Raw genomic sequence first — 24,315 nt, 5'->3', positions numbered from 1 at the left:
CGGGGAGGCCTACACTGGATTCTAGACCATTGTCTTACCAAAGTACCCTCAATTGGCGACAATGCACGCATTGCTCATTGTGGGGCTATGACTTCATCCTCTCAAGTAAAGGCTGACGACGTTGTCGGCAGGATTCGAACCTGCGCGGGGAGACCCCAATGGATTTCTAGTCCATCGCCTTAACCACTCGGCCACGACAACAACCGTTTTGGACATTTGGGATTTCTCGTGATAGTCAGATACTAGAGCCAGAAGTGATTTTAAGAGAAAGAAGTTTGCTATCACAAAAAATCTCTGCCACTGTGGTCTACACGGGGAGGCCTACAATGGATTCTAGACCATTGTCTTACCAAAGTACCCTCAATTGGCAACAATGCACGCATTGCTCATTGTGAGGCTATGACTTCATCCCCTCAAGTAAAGGCTGACGACGTTGTCGGCAGGATTCGAACCTGCGCGGGGAGACCCCAATGGATTTCTAGTCCATCGCCTTAACCACTCGGCCACGACAACTCCCCTTGCGGCCACTGGGTAAATTTCAGGATACTCAGATACCAGAGCCAGATGTGATCTCAAGAAATAGGCGTTTGCCATCATGAAAAATCTGTACCGTTGTCAGCAGATTTGAAATTTACGCTGGAGGCCTAGAGGGATTTCTAGTCCATCACCCCTAACTAAATCCCTTGACACAGGAAAGCCTAAATTGGATTCTAGACCATCGTCTTAACCACTCACCCACAACGAGTACCTCTGTGGACACTTGGTACTTCTCGTGAATGGTAAGGCTCTGAGTTTGTGACTTCATCCTCTGAGGTCAGTCTTTGTAGGCAGGTTTCCATACTGTTCAGGGAGACCCCAATTGATTTCAAGTCTGTCACTTTAACCACTCGCCCACGACAACTACCTTTTTGAACACTTGGGATTTCCCGCGATAGTCGGAAACTAGTTCCAGAAGTGAGTTCAAGAGAAAGAAGTTTGATATCACAAAAAACCTGTGCCACTGTGGTTGACACAGGGAGGCCTACACTGGATTCTAGACCACTGTCTTAACCACTCGGCCACGAGAACTACCTTTGTGGACACTTGGTACTTCTTGTGATAGTCATATACTAGAGACGAAAGTGATTTCAAGAAATAGCTGTTTGCTTTCAGGAAAAATCTCTGCCATTGAAATGTACACAGGGACGCCTACATTGGATTCTAGACCATTGCCCTAAACAAGTAGCTACCTTCGGCAACAATTCATGCATTGCCAATCTTGAGGCTATGACTTCAACCGCTCAGGTAAAGGCTGGCGACATTGTCGGTAGGATTCGATCCTGCGCAGAGAGACCCCAATGGATTTCTAGCCCATCACCTTAACACGATTGTCTTAACGAAGTCGGCTCATTTGGCACCAAGTCACACATTGCAATCATGACGCTATGACTTCAAACTCTCAGGTGACAACGTTGTCGGCAGGATTCGAACCTGCGCGGGGAAACCCCAATGGATTTCAAGTCCATCGCCTTAACCACTCGGCCACGACAACTCCTCTGTGGACACTTGGGATTTCTCGCTATAGTCAGATACTAGAGCCAGAAGTGATTTCAAGAGAAAGAAGTTTGATATGACAAAAAATCTCTGCCACTGTGGTTGACACGGGGAGGCCTACACTGGATTCTAGACCACTGTCTTAAAAAAGTTAGTATCTCAGTATCCCGCTTCTTCTTTGCTAACCGCTTTCTCTGTATACACTCCTGCACTTCCTCATTCCACCACAAAGTCTTCTTCTCTACTTTCCTTCCAGATGACACACCGAGTACTCTTCTACCCGTCTCCCTTATAGCACTAGCTGTTGTTGTCCAATTGTTGTCAAAGATGTCGTCTACCTGTGTGCTCCTACCTCCGCTCTGATAAGTTACCCTATGTTACTGTTTTTTCTGGAAAAAGGTATTCACTACAGCCATTTCCATCCTTTTTGCAAAACCTGTGCATTCCTATCCTGTATCCCAAATCTGCCCATCACTTCTCCATTCCCTCTATTGACACTCCAACATGTCAGTTGAAGTCTGCACCAATTACCAATTACCGGGTTGTTAACCCGGGCGGTGACTTGTTATCTGGTTATTGAGATTGAGTCCCATGTTTGGTTTTGGCAAAAGTTTTACGATGGATGGCAATCCTGACGCAACCCTCTGCATCGCCCGTGCCGCCCAGAAGCTGCGAAGTGCAATCCTCAATCGTGGGAACACGTAACCAGGTATTCTTACCCGTCACACAAAAGTTGACAACGTTGTCGGCAGGATTCGAACCTGCGCGGGGAGACCCCAATGGATTTCTAGTCCATCGCCTTAACCACTCGGCCACGACAACTCCCTTTTTGGTCACAAGGGAAATTTCACGACGTGATCTCGAGAAAGAGCCATTTCCCATCATGAAAAATCTATACCGTTGTCAGCAAATTTGAAATTTACGCTGGAGACCTAGAGGGATTTCTAGTCCATCACCCCTAACTAAATCCCTTAAAATGAGGGGGGCTAAAATGGATTCTAGACCATCGCCTTAACGACTCGGCCACGACAACCAGCGTTTTGGACGTTTAATACTTCTCGTAATAGTCAGATACCAGATCCATAAGTGATATCGAGAAAAAGGCGTTCGCTATTACGAAATATCTCTTTTGTCAGAGGCCCTCACTCAATTCTAGACTACTGTCTTAACAAAGTCGGCTCATTTGGCACCAAGTCACACAATGCAATCATGATGCTATGACTTCAAATTCTCAAGTAAAGGCTGACAACGTTGTCGACAGGATTCGAACCTGCGCGGGGAGACCCCAATGGATTTCTCGTCCATCGCCTTAACCACTCAGCCACAACAACTCCTGCTGCCGTTATTAGGCAAATCTCGCCATAGTCAGATACTAGAGCCAGATGTGATCTCAAGAAAGGGGCGTTTGCCATCATGAAAAATCTGTACCATTGTCAGCAGATTTGAAATTTACGCTGGAGGCCTGGAGAGATTTCTAGTCCATCACCCCTAACCAAATCCCTTGACACAGGCAAGCCTAAATTGGATTCTAGACCATCGTCTTAACCACTCGCCCACAACGAGTACCTCTGTGGACACTTGGTACTTCTCGTGATAGTCCGATAATAGAGCCAGAAGTGATTTCAAGATGAAGGTGTTTACTATCACGAAAAATCTCTGCCGTTGACGATGGGATTTAAATTTACACGGGGAGGCCTAAATTGGATTCTAGACCATTGTCTTAACAAAATAACCTCATTTGGCGACGATGCATGAATTGCCCATTGTGAGGCTATGACTTCATCCTCTCGGGTAAAGGCTGACGACGTTGTCGGCAGGATTCGAACCTGCGCGGGGAGACCCCAATGGATTTCTAGTCCATCGCCTTAACCACTCGGCCACGACAACATCCCTTGCGGTCACTCTGTAAATTTCGGCATAGTCAGATACCAGAGCCAGCTGTGATCTCAAGAAAGAACCATTTTCCATCATGAAAAATCTGTACCATTGTCAGCAGAATTCAGACTTACGCTGGAGGGATTTCTAGTCCATCACCCCCTAGCTAAATCCTTTAACACAAGGAGGCCGAAATTGGCTAGTGATTTCAAGAGAAAGAAGTTTGCTATCACAAAAAACCTCTGCCGCTGTGGTCTACAATGGATTCTAGACCATTGTCTTACCAAAGTAGCCTCATTTGGTGACAATGCATGCATTGCCCATTGTGAGGCTATGACTTCAAACTCTCAGGTAAAGGCTCACGACGTTGTCGGCAGGATTCGAACCTGCGCGGGGAGACCCCAATGGATTTCTAGTCCATCGCCTTAACCACTCGGCCACGACAACTACCTTTTTTGATACTCGGTAAATCTCGGGATACTCAGATACTAGAGCTAGCTGGGATCTCAAGAAAGAGGCGTTTCCCTTCATGAAAAATCTCTGCAGTTGTACAGGGGGAGGCCTTGAGGAATTTCTAGTCCACTCGGCCACGACAACTCCCCTTGCGGTCACCAGAGCCAGATGTGATCTCAAGAAAGAGCCATTTCCCATCATGAAAAATCTGTACTGTTGTCAGCAGAATTGAAATTAACACAGGAGGCCTGGAGGGATTTCTAGCCCATCACCCCTAACTAAATCCCCTAACATGAGGAGGGCTAAATTGGATTCCAGACCATCGCCTTAACCACTCGGCCAAGAGAACTACCTTTGTGGACACTTGATACTTCTTGTGATAGTCATATACTAGAGCCAAAAGTGATTTCAAGAAGAAGGCGTTTGCTATCACGAAAAAACTCTGCCATTGAAATGTACACAGGGACGCCAAGATTGGATTCTAGACCATTGTCTTAACAAAATAACCTCATTTGGCGACGATGCATGAATTGCCCATTGTGAGGCTATGACTTCATCCTCTCGGGTAAAGGCTCACGACGTTGTCGGCAGGATTCGAACCTGCGCGGGGAGACCCCAATGGATTTCTAGTCCATCGCCTTAACCACTCGGCCACAACAACTCCTGCTTCCGTTATTAGGCAAATCTCGGAATAGTCAGATACTAGAGCCAGATGTTATCTCAAGAAAGAGGCGTTTGCCATCATGAAAAATCTGTACCGTTGTCAGCAGATTTTACGCTGGAGGCCTGGAGGGATTTCTAGTCCATCACCCCTAACCAAATCCCTTAACATGAGGAGGGGAAATTGGATTCCAGACCATTGCCTTAACCACTTGGCCACGAGAACCACCTTTGTGGACACTTGGTACTTCTTGTGATAGTCATATACTAGAGCCAAAAGTGATTTCAAGAAAAAGGCATTTGCTATCACGAAATATCTCTTTTGTCAGACGCCTACACTGGATTCTAGACTTTTGTCTTAATGGAGTCGGCTCATTTGGCACCAAGTCACACATTGCAATCATGACGCTATGACTTCAAACTCTCAGGTAAAGGCTGACAACGTTGTCGGCAGGATTCGAACCTGCGCGGGGAGACCCCAATGGATTTCTAGTCCATCGCCTTAACCACTCGGCCACGACAACAACCGTTTTGGACGTTTGGGATTTCTCGTGATAGTCAGATACTAGAGCCAGAAGTGATTTTAAGAGAAAGAAGTTTGCTATCACAAAAAATCTCTGCCACTGTGGTCTACACGGGGAGGCCTACAATGGATTCTAGACCATTGTCTTACCAAAGTACCCTCAATTGGCAACAATGCACGCATTGCTCATTGTGAGGCTATGACTTCATCCCCTCAAGTAAAGGCTGACGACGTTGTCGGCAGGATTCGAACCTGCGCGGGGAGACCCCAATGGATTTCTAGTCCATCGCCTTAACCACTCGGCCACGACAACTCCTATTGTGGTCATTCGGTAAATCTCTCGATAGTCAGATACTAGAGCCAGAAGTGATTTCAAGAGAAAGAAGTTTGATATCACAAAAAATCTCTGCCACTGTGATTGACACGGGGAGGCCTACACTGGATTCTAGACCATTGTCTTAACAAAGTTAGAATCTCAGTATCCCGCTTCTTCTTTGCTAACCACTTCCTCATTCCACCACCAAGTGTCCTTATCTACTTTCCTTCCAGATGACACACCGAGTACTCTTCTACCTGTCTCCCTTATAGCACTAGCTGTTGTTGTCCAATCATCTGGAAGCTCACCCTGACCACCCAGAGCCTTTCTCTACTCCCCCCTGAAAGCCATGCAACACTCCTCCCTTTTCAGCTTCCACCACTTTGTCCTCTGATCTGTCTTGATCTTCCTTGTCAGACTACTTTGCAGTCACTGATCTCTTTCAGGTTACCTCATCTATACAAGATGTCGTCTACCTGTGTGCTCCTACCTCCGCTCTGATAAGTTACTCTATGTTCCTGTTTTTTCTGGAAAAAGGTATTCACTACAGCCATTTCCATCCTTTTTGCAAAACCTCTGCATTCCTATCCTATATCCCAAATCTGCCCATCACTTCTTCATCCCCTCTGCACCAATTACCACTCTCCTCTGACTCACATCCCACCTGCGGGGTAAAGCAACGAACAAGACTGAGCATCACACCTTCAATTTCCAGTTTCGGACTCATAAGTCTATCTGTTTCATAATCATAAGTTTCCACTGGTTCCCTGTAGTTCATCGTTACCAATGGCGGTTGTTGTTAACCCGGGCGGCGACTTGTTATCTGATTATTGAGATTGATTTGCACGTTTGTTTTTGGCAAAAGTTTTACGATGGATGCCAATCCTGACGCAACCCTCTGCATCGCCCGTGCCGCCCAGAAGCTGCGAAGTGCAATCCTCAATCGTGGGAACACGTAACAGGGTATTCTTACCCGTCACGCAAAAATGAGTCACGTTGTCGGCAGGATTCGAACCTGCGCGGGGAGACCCCAATGGATTTCTAGTCCATCGCCTTAACCACTCGGCCACGACAACCCTACACACACGGTCATATGTCATGTCGGAATCCATGACACGCAACATTCAGGAAGTTTTGGGATATGGTTGTACAATCACTCACCGTTACTACTTCTTTCGGCAGTCCCTGGTGGTCTAGTGGTTAGGATTCGGCGCTCTCACCGCCGCGGCCCGGGTTCGATTCCCGGTCAGGGAACTGAGTTTTTATCTGAGTGGCTCTTCGGTTTTCGCATCTAAAAGACTCAAAGACATTTCTGCTGAAAGTCTCTAGTTAACAATTGCAGGAACATTTACTTTATAGGTCTGTTTTTTGTTCAAAACTTTAGTTGAAATTCAATAGTTAACCAATGTATGTCTATTTGTTGAGATCTTTGCTTGTTTTAGCATTAACACTTCTGATTTGGAAGAATGAATCATTGTGTTAACATGTGTCTGCAGGTGAGTGAGTGTTGGTCAGACAGTGACAGCAGTTCTTCATTTAAAGGAATGCTTTATTGATAATCAAACATTTACATCAAAACTCTTCATTCGTTCACCACCTTCTCCAAAGTCTCATCCCTTTTTCTCCCCAGCTGTCCTGGTCGGCGAGGCCCGCAACCTAAACTGGTCAGTCTACGCCGCACGTCCCGATTACATCACCTTTTACCCCCCCGCCCCTCGTGAACACTCCAAAAAACAGAAGAAAACTCAAAGAGTGGAAGAGTTCATTTCCAGACAACGGGACTCAGGATGAAACCCTCGGCCCGTCGATGATCCTTTTCGTCAAACATAACAGAGAACGCAGGACTGAAAGGAGCGAAACCAGACCACCATCTGACGGTGCAACGTCTGGGCCAGACATGGTGAGGGGGGTAACAGACGCATCCTGGGAGAAAAAAAAAAAAAAAAGAACAGGAAAAGACCACAAGGGGGCAGTGTTTCCCCTAAATCTGCAAAATTTGCTAACGGATGGGTGGCGAGCGTTTGACACGTGGGTGAAAGCCCCCGGCAGTGCTGTCATCGGGCCGGGACTGATTCGGGCGAGGGCGTGAGTTGCCACGGTAGCAGCAGCTCGACAGTGACATGAATTGGCAAAGTTTTGGCAACTGACTCAATGGAGTTTGGGGCTTTTTTTTTTTGGCAGGGATTTAAATCTTCATGACGCCCGTAGGGGTTTGAGCGACCGAACACAAGGCAAGGCAGGTTGGGTGTGTGTCTGAGTGTGTGTGTGTGTGTCACATGAGGCCTCATCAAATTCATCCAGTCCAAACGCCATTCAAAAGGGCGTTAAGACTTCCTGCGAACTGACGTTGATAATTTCTACCAAGGAGTGGAAGTGGTTTCCTGATCTGGAGTTCAGTTTGAAGATCAAGAGACGAACCGCAGATCCTCTCTACCCTGTTAGTGTGTGAACGTGCAACGTCGAGCGAGCGGCGGTTTAGTGTGTCAAACAGAGTGCATTTGTGCACATCAGCGAGGTGCGGGGGGTTGCTATGGCGACGTGCCTGAAAGCGGACGCCTCTTTTTCTTTTCAACCCAAACAGTCTGTACAAGTTTCCAGAGGAGAAGAGAAGAAAGACTGGAGCAGCTCCTTCACAAGGGGGGGGTTTGAGGCCGGTGGAGCCGTTGACCTCCGCCGGGCCGAAACCGGACGCCGGCGCGGCGAGGAGAGGAGGAATGCCCCGCAAGAATGGTTTGATCACCTTTTTCAAATTTAAGCGCCCGTGTTTTTAGTTCATCCTCTCCGCGGCAGCGAAAAAAAAAACCCAAAACAAACCAAAAACCAAAAGCAAAGCTCCAGACGGACTGACCCTTCTTGGTTGTTAAAGTTCATCCTCCTCTTCCTCAGCCGGCCGACCGTCGCCGACACAGCCTCGGTTTATATACCTACATATTGATAAAAGTTATGTAAAAACATTATGCAAAGCCGTGTAAAATACCTTATCATACAAAATGGTTTTTACATCCCGGGTATGTGTGTGTATGTGTGTGTGTGTGTGTGTGTGTGTGTGTGAGATATGTGTGCACATGCGTGTTAAGCAGAAGCAGCTTTGAGGAGGATCCTCCCCCCGACCCCCGCCAGTGAATCACGCCGCTGCCGAAGAGGAGGAGGAGGAGCTCACAGTGATGACGAAGGGCAGTTTGAGCTTTAGTGACGCGGCCTGGTTCCACTGAGAGGCCGGCGAGCCGTCCGCTCGGGTGTTTAGTGGAGATGAAGAGGAGGAGGGGGTGGAAATGATCCTGCTCTAAGGTGTGTCCCTCGACACCGGCCGCCCCCCCGCTCCCGTGCGCGGACCTCAGGGGAGGGTCAAAGGGTCAAAGGTCGGCAGCAACCCCGCGGCGAGGAGGTGATGGCGGTCCGGTCCCAGGTCGTGAGGAAGGTGGCGGTGGAGGATGGAGGGGGTGGGGGGGGTGGGGGGTCGGGGCGCTCAGAAAGGCGGGTTCTCCGGAGTGGGCGGGGCTTCGGTCGGGGGGCTGACGGCGTCCCCGTTCCCCCGCGGCCCGACGACCTTGTACTGCAGAGACAGGAAACACAGGAGCTTCATTATGAGCGGTTCCTCCGACCTCAAACGGAAACCCCTCCTCATCTTCCAGCCAATCGGACCCTCCGTACGAGGAGCCAATCGGGGGGCCCCCGTCCTCCGGGGAGCACGCTTTGATTTGGGGTCACTCACGCAAATGCACTTCACACGGACGGCCCGGGATCGGAGCCGTTCCCTCCTCCGCTCACCTTCAGGTTCCCCACTTTATCCTCAAAGGACTTGAACGTGGCCGAGTTCCTGCGACAGAAACGCCTCGTTAGCGAAACCAAACACACCTCGGGGACAGAGACGCCGAGAAAGGAGAGGAAGAAGAAGAGAAGGCTTCATGTCCATCAGGAGTTTAGGCTCTAAATATTCTGAATGTAAATAGCCAACTAACAGTCGTCGAAAACGGTCCGTCAACCACGATCTTCAAGAATAAAACCGGAGGACGCCAACTTTCCAGGAAACAACAGTTTATATCGACACACACTAAAGATCACACAAACGGCTAAAGACGATAAACAGCTAAAGACACCTTCATGCAGTCAAAGTGGAAAAAAAAAAAACACAAATCTTCAAGTCTAGTTGTATATTTATATATATTTTGGCTGCTTTTTTAGTTTCATGATAAAGTCAGGAGAGCTTGAGAAAGGAGGGGAGCAGGAGGAGCGAGTGACTTTACCTCATGGCCGGCATACTTATCGAGTGTCGGATGGAATAGTTGCTACTTTGTGAGCGTAAGAGAGAAAGAGAGGAAGAGAGGAGGAGCGTTATCAAGCAAGCAGGGGCAACTCACACACACACACACACACACACACACACACACACACACACACACACACACACACACACACACAATAAGCATGTTAATACATTAGAGCGGCTCCTTACAGTTAGCCCTCACACACCTGCATCCTCCATGTTGGACTGAGATGATCAACTAGTTTGCTATTTCCCCTCACTGTTTATATTCATTCCAGTCTGACCTGAAAGCTTTGATTACATTATTTGACGGTCATATCATCTTTGACTGACTGCTATTCTGGGATCAGGTATTGATCTATCGCTGATCTGCTGGTGAAAGAACCAGCGGGAGGGCTGGTCTTACCTAAAGGAGTTAGAGAAGGGCAGAGCTCTGCTCGGCACGCCGGGCAGCAGGAGGAGACAGAGAGACACAAGGTGAGTAACCCGGAGGGGGTTGCCATGGAAACGGGGACACACTGAACATCACCCCGGTGGGACAATTTAAATGAGGATTCATCCAAATAGAATCATGTTCTCCGTGAGGGACATCTGGTCCACAAGGGACCACTGTTCAGGATTCACAATCTCCCCTCTTCAACTTTTGTTAGGCAATGATCACACAGTAACGACAGCCCAGAATCAGGGACGACATCCAATCAAAAACTGTGAATCCATCGCAGACCGAGACCTCGGTTCAGCTTTGACCCCACTTCCAACACAAGGGCCAGCATTAAGTCTCTGACACACACATACACACACACACAGTTTTAGAGCATAAAGCCACAGCGTCAAACTGGCAGGAGACATGCCTGATCTTCGTGTGTGTGTGTGTGTGTGTGTGTGTGTGTGTGTGTTCCAGCAGGTTTTCCACGGATGGACATGTTGTGTGTGGGCAGACAGGTAGTGAAATAACCTGTGAGAGCTGGACGTAATTAAACAATTATAACAAGGTAATAAGTCCACAGAAAATAATGTTCAGGGTCCTGATCGATCAAACGTTACAGATTGTGCGCTTATTGATCAGTGACACCACCTCCCCCTATTGACGACCGGTCGACCCACAGCTGATTTCCTACAGGAGTGTCAAACCCATTCAAATCTGTGTCTTATCACATTCATTTTTCCATAGCACTTAAATTTGTGTTTGTATTCCTTATTTTTCAATATTATGTGCTCTATGAATGACTATTTGCTCAATATGACCCGCAAACAAAAAAGATAAAAATCTGATTATTGATCCCGTCATTCATTCCTGCTGCAGGCATCTTGGCGTACCTCATGTCGCCCAGCCTCCTGCTGATGGCGGTGCCCACGGTGGTGAGGGCGGCGCTGGTCTTCTGTCCGGCCTGGGAGAGGGTCTCCTGGGTCTTCTTGTACCTGCGGGGTGGGGAGATGGAGGAGGGAAGGTCAGCGGGAGGTGGGAGAGAAATAATATGAAGTAAACAGATGGGGGGGTTAGTACATCAGGGTGACACAGCAGATTCCTCGTCCCCCTCCAGGGTTAGTTCTCACACACAAACACAGCAGGTCAGGCCGAAGCGGTCCAACACCCCCCGCCATCAGCGTCGCTCCGCCCGCAAACTCCGGCGGCCGTCCATCACACCAGCATTTCCCGTCCGTCGCCACGGCTACAGCCGGACCGCCGAGCCGCGGCCCCGCCCGGCCCACCCCATTCCTCTCAGACCTTCAGCTGAAGGCGGTCCATCTTTGGACGAATAAGACTGTCGAGTCAGGCTGGAGTCTATCCTGACTAGGAAAGCCAGATCTACAGAGCCCTGAGGTTTCTCGAGGAATATGTTTACAAGACTGTTATAAGCACTTAGTGACGGATCGAGAGTCGTAATTCAACATTTTCGCATTAAATTCGGGCCACTAATGATGATCAGGACAGCCGTCCCACACCAGAACCAGAAGAATCTCCCTAAAAATGTCCTTAGACGCTCCCGTTCTGTATACCAATGACGTCAGCAAAAGTGCTGCTCACCTGCAGACACTAACGTGATTGTGTGTATGTGTGTGTGTGCGTGCGCATCCTCCGCCTACAACGACTATATGACCAAACTCCCACCAGCACAGAAAGAAAAGAAGTTGGGCAGCAGACGGAGACAATGAAAAAAAAACAACCAAGAAATATTTAAATCCCAAAGGCACACCTGAGATACTGAATTAACAATACAAAAATAAATGAATAAAAGAAGGAGAAAGGGGTCAACTCACACATCGGTGCGGGTAATGTCATCCAAAGTGGCTGATGCTGACAGATATCTGAAGACACAACAGCAAGTGACAGTGAGAGGACACACACACTCAGTACAGTCACAGGTTCTCGAGGGGACTGAGGGTCTGCCAGGCTTACAGGTTCCTCATTATGTCCAAGTATATCACGAACACAAACACACACACACACACACAAAGCTGCAAGACAACAGCAGTGATTAGCACAATAATACAAAGCAGTCAATGAAGAGCAAATGGGAACATTTGATTTGCACTTTTCCAATAGAAACCCATGTAACGGTGGGAGGGATGGTCACGGTTGGCAGCATGCACGGATAGGAGCGCATGCCAAAGGGTGTGTGAGTGTGTCGAAAAGCATCAGCTTGGAGAACCATCACAATGAATGTGAACATGCCTGGGTGAAGAAATACTTTGGGGCGTGAACCAACCAACCATGATCCCCCATCACACACACACACACACACACACACACACACACATCTGTGGCCTCTCTTTTACTACGATGGACTGTGTAAACTGAGCTGGTTTTGATGTTTTCTAGCCCTCCGAATGTGTGTGTATGTGTGTGAGTGTGTGCACTTCCCCGTGGTTTGTTCCTATGCCACCTTTCCAGAAATTTCAACACGTTGCTTCCTGTTTGTTCAAAGTGCAGCTGCCATGGACTTCCTGTTCCAGGTTGGTCACGGCTCAACAAAGCTGCCTCACAAGTCAGCAGGGCAGGAAGTTCAACAAAAACAAGACACACCAATGCGTCTCCCTTTCAAAATAAAATGCTGACAGCGACTCGTTCATATTTGACGTCGCTACTTTTCCACGGCTCCTGCTAATCCAACGTTTAGAGGGTTCCTGACACCGGTGACAGAAAAAACGCAAAAACCTGTTTAACGGGACTGGCGGCAAATGTATGACAGGCCAGGAAATGACAGCTACTGCTGCTAACATGTAAAACATTCAAGACTCCAACTTCCAGTCCCAACACTTCCTGTCCACGCAACTGAAGATGTTCAAATCAGAGAGTACACACAAATATGTGTAGAGATGAGTTAAGCAATCATGTGACCAGATGTTTTCTTGATGAAAGCAGCCAGGCTGCTCATGATGCCTTCAGGGAAAAATCAATGTCAAGTCACGCATCACTTTGAAAGCTAGCTTCAGCAGAAACACGTGTGTTTGCCGATGGCGATGCAGCTTGACGTGCGCTCCCTTTGGCCTCGTCCGACAAGGTGGTTAGTGTTGGACTGCAGGTTTAAACTTAAAGGAGCAAAAACAAGCAGCATTAACGCTGACAACAGGTTAATACATCAAACAAGAGAGGAGCAACCTACGCGCACAGGAAGTGTGTTTGTGCTGAGTCAACAATAGCGGCGGTCGGCTAACACGACACAAGAATGAGCCGAGGCCATCCGGCTGGTTACACTAACACCCAGGTGATCGTAGCTTAGACGACATCCCATAATGTAAGCGTCTGCAGGTGAGGATCCCTTTGACTCCTCCATCCACGAACTCACTCTTCTGGTTAAAGTAACCGCCTGGTATCTCCATGCCTTGTCCATCAGGCGTCCAAGCCGTGAAATCCAAGATGACCGAGCAGCACGCCGCTGCAACAGTGGCGAGCTTTGACTTCGGCCGCAGACAAGACGACCCTGTGTGCCGACGTGCTCAAACACAAAGCTGCAAAATGCCACGCACGTTCCCTCCGCTCCGCAGAGCGCACAATAATGTGTGCGCACGCACACTGCATCTTTTCTTATCATAATGATAGAACAGAGGATGCCATTGAGGAGCTGGCTGATTCTCCACCCACTCCAGTTTTCACAGCAACCCTCACATTCTTTCACCGTGTGCGTGTGTGTATGTGTGTGTGTGTGTGTGTGTGTGTGTGAGTTCAATCCATAACCCTCAGCATCCTCTGCCTTCATGTCTGTGTGGACGTCAGTCATTATGTGACTAAGCAGAACATTTGAGCGTCTCTCTTCCCCTTCCTCCCTCAGCTTCCTGTCTCTCAGCTGTTGCCGGGCTGCAGGCCGGATGTGGCTCTGGCCCGTCTGACCTGGTCCTACCCGTCCTGGCCCAGTCTGGTCTGACCCGGTCTGGTCTAGTTGCTGTGTGACAGGCAGCAGCACAGATGCAACATTGGGCAGGTGCAGCCATGGTGATGCAGACGTGGTTCCTCGCACCCTGCAGGAGTCACTCAACATGGCCTCCTCGAGGTAATAATTCTTAGACTGCGCGGGGAGGGGGTTGTGTGACGTACAAGTGCATCATCTGTGCAAACACACACACATGCACGAGAGTGTGTGGGCGTTCAGCGAGCGCAGCGGCAGCAGCCTGGCCCTGACCGGTTGGGACAAGCGGCCGGGTAACGTTGCCAGTCCGGTTTGTTTCAGCCAGATGGAGAATTCGGTGGCGGCGGCAGCAACCTGGGGGAAACACGCCCTCCACCTGGCTCTCAGACTCACAGCTGGATGCTCCAGATTCTTCGAGCGCCAGAAAGAACCTCAGGGCGAGTCCTTGGCCGGACATCCAGCCAGAGACCAACACAGAGTCCAACACAGAGTCCCAGTGAACAGGGAGGAACTTCCTAAAATGTTCAGACGGTGTTCGACCCAGATCCCCTCTGATGTTGCTTATTCTCAAATTCAAACTAGCTTTCTGCCTGCGACGGAGGAATCTCCTTGTCTGACTGCATCGTTTCTAACATGTGTATTACAGCGAGCAGCAGTGTGGCTGAACAGGTTTCTGTCACCATCATCAAGATGAATTCAATGAAAGAGGCTGATTTTCCACAGAAAGCTCACACACCCACACACGGCAAGCATTTGCTGTGTGCGTGAAAACAGCCCTGTTTATCACCTGAGCACTGGCTGTTACATCATCACTCCGATGGATTTCCATTTTTAGCCAATCGAATTCGTTTATCCCCGGCATTATGTAACGGGCAGATGTCGGAATGCGGCCAAAAGCCGATTCCAAAGAAATAATAGCGGCGTCCATCGGGCGTCGGGAAAAAACTGACTGAATCTTGGGTTTAAACCTTTTCCAGTAACAACAAGCTCCACCCCCCTTTCTGCTACAAAAACAAAAAGCCTTCAGAATCCCACAGAGACCCGTTTTCACCACAGACAGTGTTAATAAAAGCCGGGAGGAAATTAAAATGCTAAAAATATGGCGAGTTGGGGGGTTTGAGGACGGGCGAAGGCCTCACAACAGGAAGTCAGCGACCAGACCCACGGAGCTGATAGCAGGGAGACAAACAGACACTCTGACATGCAGTTACTGGATAGAAGGGTGTGCGAGGAAAGAGCCCAGCTGTGTTCAGGCCAGCATTAGGATAAAACACACGCATGCACAAAAAAAAAACAGAATCCTGGATACTATAACACCTCTCACACATGGCGTGAAGATGAACCACAAAGCGTGTGTTGACACCAGCTCCCCCAGGAGGGACTGCGGTCAGAAGGTGCCACAAAAATGAGTATCTCCTCCCTGCTGGCTGGACCAGGACCTCTAAATCTCCGGGTTCTTTGACAAACACAATGGAAACACAATGCCAGAGCAGAGAGAGGCTAAGTTTTCTACTTTCCTCCCTGCTCCCTTGAGCATTCTCCTCCTCATCCTCGCTTTTGATTAACGCTCCACTGCGAGAAGATTCAGTGTAACCGGCAGAGGGAGACAGAGGAGCCAATGGTGCAACCACTGGCATGCTTTGAGAACTGAAGATCCTGCTGGGCTGATCGGTGTCCAATAATGCCGAGGATGGTTCATAAACTACATTTAAAAATAATAATAATGACACGGTTATAAAATGGTGGGAGGGTCTGGTTTCCTGCAGAACATCAAGAGAACATTCTCAGGCTGTGGGAAATGGTGCAGACAGAACAGCCGTGTTCCCGCTGTTCTGCTTCTGCCAGCGTGAAGCTCCAACCCTTGGGACAAACACTAAGGAGTTCTGGTGGGACGGTGAAGAATCGGAGGTGCATCTGGTCATTTTTCGCATCGTCAGAGTGGGGTTTTACTCTTTCTGCCACTATCCAAGGAGGCCTGGAAGGAGGTGCTGGGAGAACGGAGACCATACACACAAATAAACACGGCCAAATCTATCTCACGCCTTCTGCGGACCAAGTGGAGCCTACATCCCAGACCAAAGTCAAACACACGCCACCGGGAGGCAGGCCTGTTCAAACAGGGTGAGGACGCGGGAGGGAGGTGTCTGAATAAACATCAGGAGCGTGACAGAGCAAACACGGCAGAAGCCTGGGCGGCGGCGGCATGCTAGCGAGTGGCAGCAAACAGAGTGCGGACTCACAGCTCCAAACCAGTAACCCTCTCATTCCACTCGCCCAACTTCTCAGCCGCTCTCTCATAGCTAGAAACACAGATGGGAGGGAGGGGTTACACTCTGGGGCCTCCAAGGAGCAGGTTGGCGATCAAACAGGTTGCGATGGCCTCAGTGTTTGCAGAAGACTTCTTATATTTTATGGTCATGACATTTTAACTGAAACCACTGGAACCCACGTAAAGAGCAGCTCCTTCATTTGTAACTAACGTCTAAATACTCATGAGTTCCACAGGTATCACGATACCGACGGACTAAAACCACATTCAAGTGGGGGTAGCGTGATTCTCGTCAGCTTATCAGCCACTAGGCGGCGCAGAAGAGAGCAAGTCAAAATGATCACGGAATCAAGAACAGGGTGGACGACTGGATCGCCTACAGACGGGGCATTATCGTTGCGGTCTGACAACACGGCAGAGACTTGGAGGCCAAGGATCTGTTCCTTCCATGTGCCAACGGAGACAGAGCTGATGAGAAGATATAGGTTCTTGTCAAATATCCTACAGACCCTTCGATCTGCTCCCATGAGGTCACATGATGTAACCATGATGACGCCCTTGGATGGTAGGATGGCAGCTTTGACGCCTCATGCAGGTCAGTTTCTGCTCTCAATGATGATGTCGTGTGGGAGGGAACCAACTCCCCACGATCCTCTCAGGCCTTTCAAGAACCTCAACAACTTTCTGACACCAAAGATCTGCTGACGCTCTGCTGTCAAACAACACCTTCCAGACCGAATACAACTTTGGCCTTTAACTGCAGAGGAAGCTCCGCACCGACCGCAAGCTCCCTGATTTCTGTGTGAGAATCTGGAGGTTTCTGTTTACTGTAAAATCAATGGAGGAGGTTCTGGGAGGGAAAGTTGGGAGGGGAGGCTGGGTACTTTAAGTTAAACTGCTGGGACAAATAAGAGTCCAGCTTGTTCAGATTTGGTACAGCAGGTTCTCTTTTCACATTGAAATCTGAACTCACGCGTTGGAGGTCTGGACATCCTGCCAGCTCTTGGTGAGGTTCTGCCTGAGTTCGATGAGCGGGCTAAGACCCAGCTTCCTCTTCAGCTCGGTGGCGTGCCTCTCTTTGGCTGACAGGACCTGACGCAGCGTGTTGATCTCCTCCTCCACCTGGAACACAGCGCACCATCACAACCCCAGTGAGTCAGCGCAGGACCGCTGAACACCCTCCACCTGGAATGTCAAGGCTTTATGGACGATGTGAACGTTGTGTAAATGAAACATGAAACTCATGTTTTTAAACCCCTATAACATATTGATAATTATTCATTCATTATCTTCCTCCGGCTGGAGGTACAGGAGTGTGAAGAACGACAGAATTAAAGAAGTCGTTCTACCCAACGGTCATCGGACTCCTAAACAGCTGACACTCATTCTTCTTGCCCATGTAACTACTGCCCATTTAAACTGCACTAATCCTTGCACGTGCACTTTGTGAGCTGCACACCAAGCTGCTCTCACATGTCTTATTGCACAGTTCATATTCATATCTATACTCATATTTATAATATAATGTAATAGTGTTTACACTCTTCCTATCAGTACATAGTCAAATGCACTGCAGAATTTCACTGTACAGGGAAACATGTCTACACTGTGCATGTGACAATAAACACTTTGAATCTTGAATCTACTCCACAGTTCCTGCACTCCGCATCTCCATTCCCACCTGATAAAGAGGTCCATTTAATCCCCCGTCATTTAGGGCCCCCAATGATAAGCTATCATCTCCATTTCAACTCATTACTTTCTGGCTGTAAACAACCTCGACTTGTATTCTCTTTTAATCTGTATGGATCAGATTCCCCAGACGGAGCTAATCTCCAACTGTCCGGCTTCGGCCATCAGATGGGACGGTGTTGAAGACGTGACGAACATCCCGTTTCTGCGTTTTCAAAAACCACATCCTCTCAGTCAGGGTGAATGTCCTATCTCAACCGTTAGCACAAACCGTATCGTGCTGTGGGGACAAAACGGCGAGAAACAAACCTAAAACCAGATCATCGACCTTCTTCTCTTGAGTCGACGTGTCCGGCGACTGGTTTTGTCGAGCGTGTCAGCCTCACCTTTGTGAGCTCGACGCGGAGCTCCTCCGCTTCCTCCTCCGTCAAGCCCGGCGGCAGGGGGTTGGCGGCATTGCCCACGGCCCCACCCTCCACCGGCACGTCGGACAGGCTGTCGGTCTGATCCGCGACCAGGCCCTTGTTGGGAGAGTTCAAGTTGATATCTGGGGGAGAGAAGAAGAAGCGTGTCAGCCAGTGCAAGAACATAGGCGTAAAAGGTCAGGCCCGTTTGGACCGGCGATCCCTCCATCTGCGCTCGACACGAGCTCATCAGCTCCGGACGGAGTCAGGTGTCTGAGTTTGAACTTTGCGGCGAAGGGGGCTGTCCAATGGAGGGAACAAACTGCAGCAGCGCAGAGAGGAAACACAAGCCGAGATCTCCTCTTCCTCCACTGAACTGTCACTGGTTTCCACGGGTCAGTGAACCCAACTTCCCCTTTATTTGTCCCGGACGGCATCTCATATCAGAAACATGAGGTGTCTGCGTGGCAGGAGCCTCTCGGGACACGAAAAGCAGCTTTGTGATTTGCGTTCCATATGACATCTCAAAAGACCTTTCAAAATAAAACCTGAGCCTTATTCTTGGTGACTGTTTTTTTTCTTTCTTTTTTTAAATCAGTAATTTGTAAAACGTGTATCAGCTACACAAACAAACATACACGAACACCTGCTGTGAGTCCTCCAAAACACAGTGCAAAACACAAACACCAGCAGCCACCCTTCCCTTGGCTAATGGACTGATTTGAGAGCCACTCAGATCCTGCTGTCCGTCAGAGACCTTCTCAGAAGGCGGAGCCCACAAGAACCACAGGAAACGGTTTAAAAGGCAGTATTATGGGATGTTTGTGCTGGCTGTCTTGGCGTGTGGTGGTTGCTGTGCAGTCCTGTCAGCAAAGAGAGGCTCCTATCACATCAGACAGTCTGGGGGAATCAAGTTCGACCTATAAATAAAAGGAGGAAACACTGGGAAGGACCACGTGGACTTCTATCCTTTAGGTTTCTTTCCGCTCAAATAAATGTTTGCCTTCTTCTGGCAGCTTCCAGGGAAAAATCTGCCTCAGCTCATTTATTAAAGGATGCACCCATCGAAGGCTAAAAGCACGCACACCCAGACAGGAGCCGGAGATGACAATATTTAAAGAAAACAGAAGACGGACGTTCCTCCAGGTCTCCATCGCCTCTGACTTCCTGCAGCTGGGTTTGGGCGAAGATCTTTCCTCACCTGAACACACTATTTACAGACACCACCTTTGGTCTGCTGCCGGGAAAAGACCACCTCATAATTCCTCCTGGGAGAGTGAGGGTCGAGCCCATGACAGTGTATATGTGTGTGTGTGTGTGTGTGTGTGTGTGTGTGTGTGTGTGTCCTGCTGAAAAAGTCTCTTTTCCTCTCCGGTAAAATTATATCTATTCATGAGATTTCACACTTTCCTGTCGTTTCTCTCCTTTATGTAATCGGATACTTTTATTTTGAAGGGTTTAATGAAACATTTCAGCATAGACTCTGCGACCGGCTCAGGGTATTTGCTGATTCATGGTGCAGCATCCTGGTCCAGATAAGACGTGGGCCTTTGACTAACATCCAACACACAACTGCACACGACACACTGCTCTATCAATGCGACAGCACAATATCTACTGCAGGACACAACACAATCAACAATAAACCTCACTCTTCGAAAATACAATACACAATCAGACTGACAGTACACTAACCTACACTGTACAGCAAAACTTTACTTCACACTATCATACACACAACCAAGGTACGCAAGCACGATCAGACACACACACAACCTGTGTATCTAGGAGCAGACACACACACACACGCAGTGTCGTCAGTGTACAGACTAAGAATCCGGACACAGCAGGGCAGACGGTGCCTGGAACCACATGAGGCTGCACCCTCTAGGTGTATTGATTCAGCATTGATGTTGAGCCTGCAGAGGCAACACACGCTGCGTGTAACTGAGCTCACGCACACACACACACACACGCTCACACACACACACACGCACACACACGCTTCCTGTGAGAAATAAAAAGTAAAGATTCCCCTCAAATCAGCAGTTTGTGTGTGTGTGTCAGTCATCGTGTTGGCTGAACCATGGCTTCCTCTGAGCTCACCAGAAACCTGGACATTAAGGGCGGAGCTACAAGCTTGATGTGTGGTGTTAGGAGTGTTTAGGTGGCCAATCCCGTTGCAGCACGAGGGCGCACTGATTCCAGCAGAGCCCCATCGACCAATCAGGACACTCGCATTAATCTTTCGGACTCCATGATGAAAAATGTCTTTGTAATTGATAAAGTCGGTAGTGGGCAGTTATTATTAGAGTGTAACACAGAAGACTGGGATTAGGTTTTTTTGGAGGTGGTTCAGCATTTAAAACGGAACCTAAAACTGTGTGTTTATGCATAATATAATTACTAAAGTCAGAAGGAGGAACTCGAGGGAAACTTCCTGCCAAAACCTGAACTTCAGAGACTGTGGACACACACACAAGTAAGTTACCGTCTGGAAAGTTCTTCTCTGCGGCAGGTCAGGACGAAGTTGCATCGGACGTGCTCACCTGGCATTCAGGAGACATTCAGGTGTCTCAAGTCAGCCAATCACAGCAGAAACAAACGTCAGCAACGACAGGAAAGGCTTGACCCCGATCTCCACCCACTTTTCGGGATCAAGTGAACGTGGCCGTGTCGTCGATCCCCGAGACCCCGGATCCACTTTAATTACCGTCTTTTTCAGACTATACGTTGCTCCGGATTATAAGTCGCACTGGAGTATAAGTCGCATTTTTGTGGGGAAATTTATTTGATTAAATCCAACACCAAGAATAGACATTTCATCTTGAAAGGCAATTTAAAATAAAAATAGAATAGAGAACAAGAGGCTAATAAGTCTAGCCTTGTATAGCCTATATGACGCATAAACAACGAACTGAGAGCGTGCCTGCTAGGCTATGCTAACGTAACACATTACGGTAAGAGTCATTCAAATAACTGTAGCATATAGCACATGCTACAACCAAACAATCTGTGTGACTCTTAATCACTAAATCAAACGAAATCTTCCTCGGTGTCACTTCGGAAAAACTCTCCCAACTCTGAAGGTAGACAGTGCGCCGCTTCCTCATCTACCGGTACGTCGCTTACGTCAGAGTCATCCTCACTTGCAGTTCCAATTATTCCAGCCTTTCTGAATCCCAACAGCTAGCTTTTAACCCGCGATTAGCTTTTTTTAGTTTTCTTCATTTCAGTAAGAGTAACCTCCGCTTTTCGCCAGTCCCTTACAAGTTTCTCACTAACTTCAAACTTTCTTTCTGCTGCTCGATCGCCATTTTCGGCTGCATATTTCACTACTTCCAGCTTGTAACCTGCAGAATATGATTTTCTTTTCGGTGCCATTTTTGTTCAGCCCTTCTCAGTTGTTTTTATAAGTTACCACAAATTTCGAAATTATCAATTTTCATTGGTACAGAGGTAGCTGGTAGCATCTTTGTTCACAACGCACCTCTGCCATGACCTGCCCTGCTGAATTTAGATTGGTTGGCGTGTGTGTGTGTGACGATTACTAATATATTAAAGACTCACACGCAGACACACACACACACACACACACACACACACACACACACACACACATCAGAGAAAGAGAGCTCCATAATTACACACATAAGTTGCTCCAGAGTAAAAGTCGCACCCCCAGCCAAACTATGAAAAAAACTGCGACTTATAGTCCGAAAAATACGGTACTTCTTAAAACCCCAGGCGGACAAGACGGGACGAATAGACTTCCTGCCACATGCAGGCAAAGTCCTGGGATGTTGACCACCTCAAAGTTGTTCGGCCAAAGCTCCTTGTCCGATGTTGGCTCCTGGAGACGAAGGTTGACAACAATGTAATCACTTTATCGAGAACAACTAACCGTCTGGCAGCAAATTGGGATTTAACACCTCCCCAACTTTAACCTGCCACAACCTCAGCATTCGGAGACACAGCTTTTTATAGACCACTGACCATGTCACGTGTTGAAACAGGATATTTCAAGGCAGCTGGAAGAGGAAGGACAATCACGATAACTGCCGTTGAAGTTGGACCTTCCATTCAGATGAGCAACTCGACACGTTTTATGATAATTAATTCCCCAAAAGGGAGTGAACGGAATGAAACCCACTTGGGACTAAGAAGAAAAAAAAAGGACAAATGTGAAAACACAAAGAAGTGGCTCAACAAGGAGGGAATTCAATTACATCTGGTGAAAACAGCTCACTGGAATCTCACAGTTAAAACAGGTGGACATGAAGAACAGATATAAATACATACAGGAATTAATAACGCACCAGAATGTGCCAGGCTCTACGACTGTAGCTTTGGTTTGTTTTACTTTTTAATTTTTATAATTTCCCTATTTCTCTCTTCAAGGTGGTGGGTAGCGGGTGGAGGTCGCGATTCGTCGGCGGCGAAGGGAGGACGAGCCGGCGGGGCCTTGCTGCTTCTCTCCCCGCCCTGGGAAACGGCAAAGTGCGGGGAGGGTCGAGCAGGTGTCTGCCCTCAAAAAAACATACCGGGGGTTAAACTTCACACTCGGGGCCAGCAGGGGAACACACACACACACACACACCAGGGGCGAAGTATCTTTTCACGGTATTTCCGTAAAGTCCTCTCCCCGGACTCCTTCAGCTCCGTGGAGCCGGAACAGCGGTAACACGATCCGCCTCCCGCTGCCGCTGACTGTCAGTTAGCAACGGGCCCCTCCTGCCCGCACGGCCGACAACTACTTCGGGTTACGACTTGAGGAACACAGGTGAACTTCAAAACAACAACCCGCGCAGTACGCTGGATAAGCGGCGGTGTATTTCGGGGCCGACCGGAGGAACCGGAGGGGGTTGTCCGGCGGTGGTGGCGGGCTGTCCCGTCGCGGCTCTGACACCTAGCTTGCGCTACTAGCTAGCGAAGTTGCCAGCTAAGCTAGCAATTCCGCCTACCTTGACTGGCGGGGTCCATGGCGTCGATTCTGTTGAAGCTCAACCGGCCAGTTGGGTCTCAAACCGGGCGAAGGTTTTGTTTTCCAGCAGGCTGGGGCACCGAGCCGACCGCCGGGCGTGGGGAGGCTTCCTGGTTCCGCGGACAGATGACACGACGGACGGCTGCCACTCGGAGAAAGTCTTCGAGAAGCCAACGGCCAGCTCAGCGCACTGCACTTTCTGATAAGCTCGAGAAACATCACCGGCACTTCCGGGGGGATTTTCAAAATAAAAGTCATAACTCATGTCCCACCTGTTTTGTTTTGTTTTTACTGCCACATTCAACAGTGACTTTTGTGACGATAGTGTTTTTTTTCCTCATATTGGGCACGACTGGGGTTCCAACTACTGCCGTTATTTCTCATTTTGCAAATTTTATAATCATTTCATTATGTGAATTCTTCAATTGCAGGTATCTTAGATAAGATTCATCCCACGATGGGGAAATGTAATTATCACTGCAGTATAGGAGGGTAAAAAAGTGCAAATAATAATAAAAAATATTAATGTATTTTATTCAAGGTGCCTTACTTGACACTCACCGACACCGTATATATATATATATATATATATATATATATATATATATATATATATATTTAGAGAGAGAGAGAGAGAGAGAGAGAGAGAGAGAGAGAGAGAGTACACAGAAAATGTAAAGGAAAGAATAAAAATAACAATAATAATAATAATGAAAACATTGCAAGTGACAGAGCAGTTGGCGTGAGATGGAATTGGCCGTTTTAAACAGATGTGATTTGAGTTGTGATTTGAAGACTAATTCAAAGAATATGCCAATAAGGGACATAGACTTTGCGCAATTTATACAATAGAATGCAGACATTTCTTGAGTTATTCACATCTGCCTAAATTGTAGAAACAATATAGGCAGGTTTGCCTATATATATATATTGTCGGTTTGCTCCTGGACAAGAGGCCATGAAAGAATCATGATCAGCTGTGTTATTATCACACAA

At 48.2% G+C, this 24,315-nt stretch overlaps 1 protein-coding gene and 12 non-coding genes across 27 annotated transcripts; 1 reads left to right on the top strand and 12 right to left on the bottom strand.

Annotated features, from left to right (window-relative positions):
• Nucleotides 1-119: 119 nt before the first annotated feature.
• On the bottom strand, nt 120-201 carry trnas-aga (transfer RNA serine (anticodon AGA)). The gene has a single exon. It is a non-coding gene; the product is annotated as a tRNA-Ser (tRNA).
• A 230-nt stretch (nt 202-431) lies between these two features.
• On the bottom strand, nt 432-513 carry trnas-aga (transfer RNA serine (anticodon AGA)). The gene has a single exon. It is a non-coding gene; the product is annotated as a tRNA-Ser (tRNA).
• A 936-nt stretch (nt 514-1,449) lies between these two features.
• trnas-uga (transfer RNA serine (anticodon UGA)) lies at nt 1,450-1,531 on the bottom strand. The gene has a single exon. It is a non-coding gene; the product is annotated as a tRNA-Ser (tRNA).
• Nucleotides 1,532-2,273: 742 nt separating this feature from the next.
• On the bottom strand, nt 2,274-2,355 carry trnas-aga (transfer RNA serine (anticodon AGA)). Its single transcript has one exon. It is a non-coding gene; the product is annotated as a tRNA-Ser (tRNA).
• Nucleotides 2,356-2,782: 427 nt separating this feature from the next.
• On the bottom strand, nt 2,783-2,864 carry trnas-aga (transfer RNA serine (anticodon AGA)). The gene has a single exon. It is a non-coding gene; the product is annotated as a tRNA-Ser (tRNA).
• Nucleotides 2,865-3,338: 474 nt separating this feature from the next.
• Nucleotides 3,339-3,420, bottom strand: trnas-aga (transfer RNA serine (anticodon AGA)). Its single transcript has one exon. It is a non-coding gene; the product is annotated as a tRNA-Ser (tRNA).
• Nucleotides 3,421-3,773: 353 nt separating this feature from the next.
• trnas-aga (transfer RNA serine (anticodon AGA)) lies at nt 3,774-3,855 on the bottom strand. The gene has a single exon. It is a non-coding gene; the product is annotated as a tRNA-Ser (tRNA).
• A 585-nt stretch (nt 3,856-4,440) lies between these two features.
• On the bottom strand, nt 4,441-4,522 carry trnas-aga (transfer RNA serine (anticodon AGA)). The gene has a single exon. It is a non-coding gene; the product is annotated as a tRNA-Ser (tRNA).
• Nucleotides 4,523-4,963: 441 nt separating this feature from the next.
• trnas-aga (transfer RNA serine (anticodon AGA)) lies at nt 4,964-5,045 on the bottom strand. The gene has a single exon. It is a non-coding gene; the product is annotated as a tRNA-Ser (tRNA).
• Nucleotides 5,046-5,275: 230 nt separating this feature from the next.
• Nucleotides 5,276-5,357, bottom strand: trnas-aga (transfer RNA serine (anticodon AGA)). Its single transcript has one exon. It is a non-coding gene; the product is annotated as a tRNA-Ser (tRNA).
• A 997-nt stretch (nt 5,358-6,354) lies between these two features.
• Nucleotides 6,355-6,436, bottom strand: trnas-aga (transfer RNA serine (anticodon AGA)). Its single transcript has one exon. It is a non-coding gene; the product is annotated as a tRNA-Ser (tRNA).
• A 106-nt stretch (nt 6,437-6,542) lies between these two features.
• trnae-cuc (transfer RNA glutamic acid (anticodon CUC)) lies at nt 6,543-6,614 on the top strand. Its single transcript has one exon. It is a non-coding gene; the product is annotated as a tRNA-Glu (tRNA).
• Nucleotides 6,615-6,891: 277 nt separating this feature from the next.
• tpd52l2b (tpd52 like 2b) lies at nt 6,892-23,539 on the bottom strand. Of its 15 annotated transcripts, none has more exons than XM_086159493.1 (10): nt 23,300-23,527; nt 18,318-18,478; nt 17,213-17,361; nt 16,211-16,270; nt 11,884-11,931; nt 10,942-11,043; nt 10,031-10,057; nt 9,605-9,649; nt 9,073-9,177; nt 6,892-8,913 (listed from the first exon to the last, which is right to left on the bottom strand). In XM_086159493.1, exons 1-9 carry the CDS (start codon nt 23,316-23,318, stop codon nt 9,084-9,086), a joined length of 705 nt encoding a protein of 234 aa, XP_086015619.1. In that variant the 5' UTR covers nt 23,319-23,527; the 3' UTR covers nt 6,892-8,913; nt 9,073-9,083. The 15 variants fall into 15 exon arrangements, with proteins under 15 accessions (XP_086015619.1, XP_086015617.1, XP_086015618.1 ...); XM_086159491.1 differs by having other exon boundaries at nt 9,129-9,177; XM_086159492.1 differs by having other exon boundaries at nt 9,129-9,177; nt 9,605-9,646.
• Nucleotides 23,540-24,315: the final 776 nt, after the last annotated feature.

The sequence above is a fragment of the Fistularia commersonii genome, chromosome 14 (genome assembly GCF_037954325.1).
Source record: "Fistularia commersonii isolate RoL2024-O1a breed Wild chromosome 14, RoL_Fcom_v1.0, whole genome shotgun sequence".
Lineage (NCBI taxonomy): Eukaryota > Metazoa > Chordata > Actinopteri > Syngnathiformes > Fistulariidae > Fistularia > Fistularia commersonii.
This window is presented reverse-complemented; position numbering and strand designations above follow the sequence as displayed.